Source organism: Podarcis gaigeae (assembly GCF_964106915.1).
Source record: "Podarcis gaigeae genome assembly, chromosome: 11".
NCBI classification, from domain to species: Eukaryota; Metazoa; Chordata; class Lepidosauria; order Squamata; family Lacertidae; genus Podarcis; species Podarcis gaigeae.
Window position 1 is genome coordinate 6,243,768 of NC_139687.1, and position 3,856 is coordinate 6,247,623.

At 40.2% G+C, this 3,856-nt stretch overlaps 1 protein-coding gene across 1 annotated transcript in view; it reads right to left on the bottom strand.

Annotated features, from left to right (window-relative positions):
- Positions 1 to 2,304: 2,304 nt before the first annotated feature.
- Positions 2,305 to 3,856, bottom strand: part of LOC310826719 (uncharacterized protein) — a 45,551-nt gene continuing 43,999 nt past the window's right edge. The window contains exon 15 of the mRNA XM_083701914.1: positions 2,305 to 2,680. Within this exon, the coding sequence (XP_083558040.1) occupies positions 2,560 to 2,680 (121 nt within the window). The 3' untranslated portion in view covers positions 2,305 to 2,559. The remainder of the gene's footprint in view (positions 2,681 to 3,856) is intronic.

Consider the following 3,856-nt stretch of genomic DNA (forward strand, 5'->3'; position numbering starts at 1 on the left):
GAAATGCAGAAACCTCCCCATTGTCTCTGCCTCACAAATCCTGCCTTAAGGGCACATTTAAGGTGTGAATAGGGTGAGCCTGTGACCTGGCTCAGGAATTAAGTATTATCATTACAAAAGAATGGCCAGACCCTCCAGGTAATCCAGTCAAGTGACCATTAACAGGTAATCTGGCAGACAGGGTAAAAACAATGCGCTCAAATTTCTGTTGTAGACCGCCTTTTCTGTGATGTAGGTATGTTGTATCTGGGGGGTGGTCTTGGGCTACACCCCTTCTGTGATGTATGTATGATGTTTTGGGGTGGTGGTCTTGGACTGCAGGGTGGGCAATTTAAAATGTCTATATAAGGGCAGGGTCCTCTTCTCTCCTGCGTGTGGGGTACCATCCTGCTGCAACAGTTAATAAAGATCAGGCTTACTAGCTGCTTTGCTTCTCAATATTCTCTGGTTGGTCTCTATTATTTTCTCCTACCAATAGAGAACCTACAAAAGGACTCTATATGGGCTCTTGGGCACCCCCATAAGGGAAAAGGAGCAGTTTAATTACTTATAACATAAAGATATCAAACCAACCATTCATTGAGGTAAGACGTTTTTCAACCCTATTCCACTGTAAAATAAAATTCCAGTTTCAAAACTCAACTAGCTTTAGAACCTAAACGCAGTGCTTTTTTCTGGAGGGATGCATACCCCTAAACATTTTGTGAATCTTTGTACTTTTGTCCATTTGCTGTATTTATTTTTCCCAATTTGAACTATAAAATGGTGATTTCCTTGAATCAAAATGAGATTACCCCTAAACATTTTTTTAAAGAAAAAAAGCACTGCCTAAAAGTATAATGAAGCTTTCAGAAATCTCTCAGAGTGTTTCATGTAGGCAATCTTGGCACCAATTTTGTGATGGCAAATAAGACAGGTAACCATTAGCGCACTTCCTGTGGACTCATTGCCATTTTTACTCCATATTTACTATATTTAGGCACCCCAATGCTCAACATTAGAATTTCCAAGTGCAGGATGATTCTAGCACCAGTTTTGTGAGGCTGGAAATTATGATCAGTAAGTCCAATCCAGGAAAAGTCGGTAAATAAATAAATAAATAAATAAATAACTCTTAACATATATATTAAAGTTCTTATTTTATCCTCTCTTGCCTCACTCATTGCAATCATCAGGACTTAAATGTGGTCCACTACTTGTGATTCACAATTCAAAAATATGTGTTTTGGCTATATTCACCATGTTTTCCTGCACACATCTTAAGCACATACAAAAAAGTAGATCCACTTCAGCTCCTTAGCTGAGTTTTACCTATGTAACTGGATTATGTATTTATTTATTTATTTATGTATTTAAAATTGCCAACAAAGGTCCGTATAGTTAAAGCCATAGTTAAAGCCATGGTTTTCCCAGTAGTGAAGTATGGAAGTGAGAGCTGGATCATCAAGAAGGCTGATCGCCGAAGAATTGATGCTTTTGAATTATGGTGCTGGAGGAGACTCTTGAGAGTCCCATGGACTGCAAGAAGATCAAACCTATCCATTCTGAAGGAAATCAGCCCTGAGTGCTCACTGGAAGGACAGATCCTGAAGCTGAGGATCCAAGACTTTGGCCACCTCATGAGAAGAGAAGACTCCCTGGAAAAGACCCTGATGTTGGGAAAGATGGAGGGCACAAGGAGAAGGGGTCGACAGAGGACGAGATGGTTGGACAGTGTTCTTGAAGCTACCAACATGAGTCTGACCAAACTGCGGGAGGCAGTGGAAGACAGGAGTTCCTGACGTGCTCTGGTCCAGGGGGTCACGAAGAGTCGGACACGACTAAACAACTAAACAACAACAACAACAACAATTTAAAATAGTTCTATCACACTTTTCTTTGCACAGAAAGAAATGCAGCTAACGTGAAAATCATTATTATTTTTTTGAAAAATTAATCAGGGTAAGTCAGAGGGTGTGTGTGTGTGTAAATATTATAATATAATAATATAATATAATATAATATAATATAATAATATAATATAATATAATATAATATAATATAATATAATATAATATAATATAATATAATATAATATAATATAATATAATATAATATAATATAATATAATAAATATAAATCTGAGTGCATCAACAGAGAAAGCCTTTTCCTTTGTTGAAGCCAAATGTTGGTTTGGGAAAAAGTAGGACCTCTGTAGTATGTGGCAGGCTCATATGTGTCTAGATAGCTTTTCCATTCCTCATATTTCTTCTACACATACTTTTAAATAAAGAATAAAATATGAATTAAGTCAAACACTTTAAGCACAATTTATGTTTATTGTACTTTTTCAAATTATGTTAAACTGTATCTCTTGCAACAGCCTTGTGCAAAGTAGACACTTTTCTCCTCTCTTATTTCACAGATATGGAAGATACGGTAGCAGCAGAGATAGTATCTGGATTAAAGCTAAGTAGAGGTAGATTCTATACCTTTGTACGTCTTCTTAATAAAACTCTGAGCAGGAAAAACTAATATAATATATCTTTGCTGAATCAAAATTGTTTTTTGTGAAGTTCCTCATTCAGATGACAATTTAGTAGCTGTCAGGTCATGCAGCACTTCAACGTTTTTATTGATTCTTTTAATGGAGTCCAGATCAGGCACAAAGTGGCAACCATATAAATGAAGTATCTTCAGTCTGGGGGAAAAAAACAACATTTGTAGATAGTTCATTAATTTATTTTACTAGTCATCTGGCAGCCACAGAATAAGTCCCTGAAAATAGGTTGCTTCCTTTTAAAAAACGCCAGAGGGCTGTTCCTGTAAGATGCTCTGCAGATAGCAGGATGAATGTGCATGAAGCCTCTACCAAGTAGCTGTTGACTTTCTGGGAGTTTATAGAGTTTTATCATCTGTTAATGGGGTTATTTTAGTTGGGGTGGTGACAGAACGAGTAGACCACAGGCTTTTCATGCCAAAGGTCCAGGTTCAATCCTCAGCATCTCTAGGTATAGCTGAAAAGACCCATGAAAAACTGCGGCCGGTCAGTGTACATATCCTTTCTCCAACCTGATGCCCTCTAGATGCTTTGTACTATAACTCCCATCATCCCTGATCCATAGCTCGTCAACTTACAGATTTGAAAATAAGGGACCAGCAGCCCAAATAAGGGATTTTGCTTAGCTTATACAGAAATACGGCACTGATGGAGCCATGCTGCTTTTGCTGCGACTGACTGTGTTTTGCAGGGAGTTGGACTAGATGATCCTAAGGGTCTACAACTCCAACCAAAGAAGAGTGGCAGACAAAACTGATGGACGACGTCGAGATGGCAAAGCTTACAGGCAGAATTAGAAAACAGGAAGAGGACCTCTTTAATAAAGAATGGGGAAAGTTTATAATTTAGTTGAAAAGCTATTGTAAAGAGTTACATACATTAGTAGGCTTGACAGAAAACTTGTAGTAAAAATTTGAACTATGGATGGACAAATGATTTATAAAAATAGAGTTATGAAAGGGATGCAGAGAGGTGCACTGGTTGGAGGGTATGCTAAGCAGCACGTTGGGGCTGCCGTCGTCCTGGTGTGAGGAGTTCCATCGGCCCCTCCCCGCCCAAGGGGGGGGCGAGGGAGAGAGACTCTCGCCCGCGAGCCCGGCATAAGGCAGTTGCGGTGCCATGGCGGCCACTGAAGTGCTGCCCTTCTGAGTCCCTCCCCATTCCCTCCTCTTCCTCCTCCTTCAGGCCACCTCCTCAGCCGCCGCTGCCGCCTCCGGCTTCCCCTGGCAGTGCAGCGGAAGTCTCGCAAGAGAGGGGCTGCCTGCCCACCCGCCACCACTTGTCTCCTCATGACGCGTCCCTGAGGGGGAAAAGAGA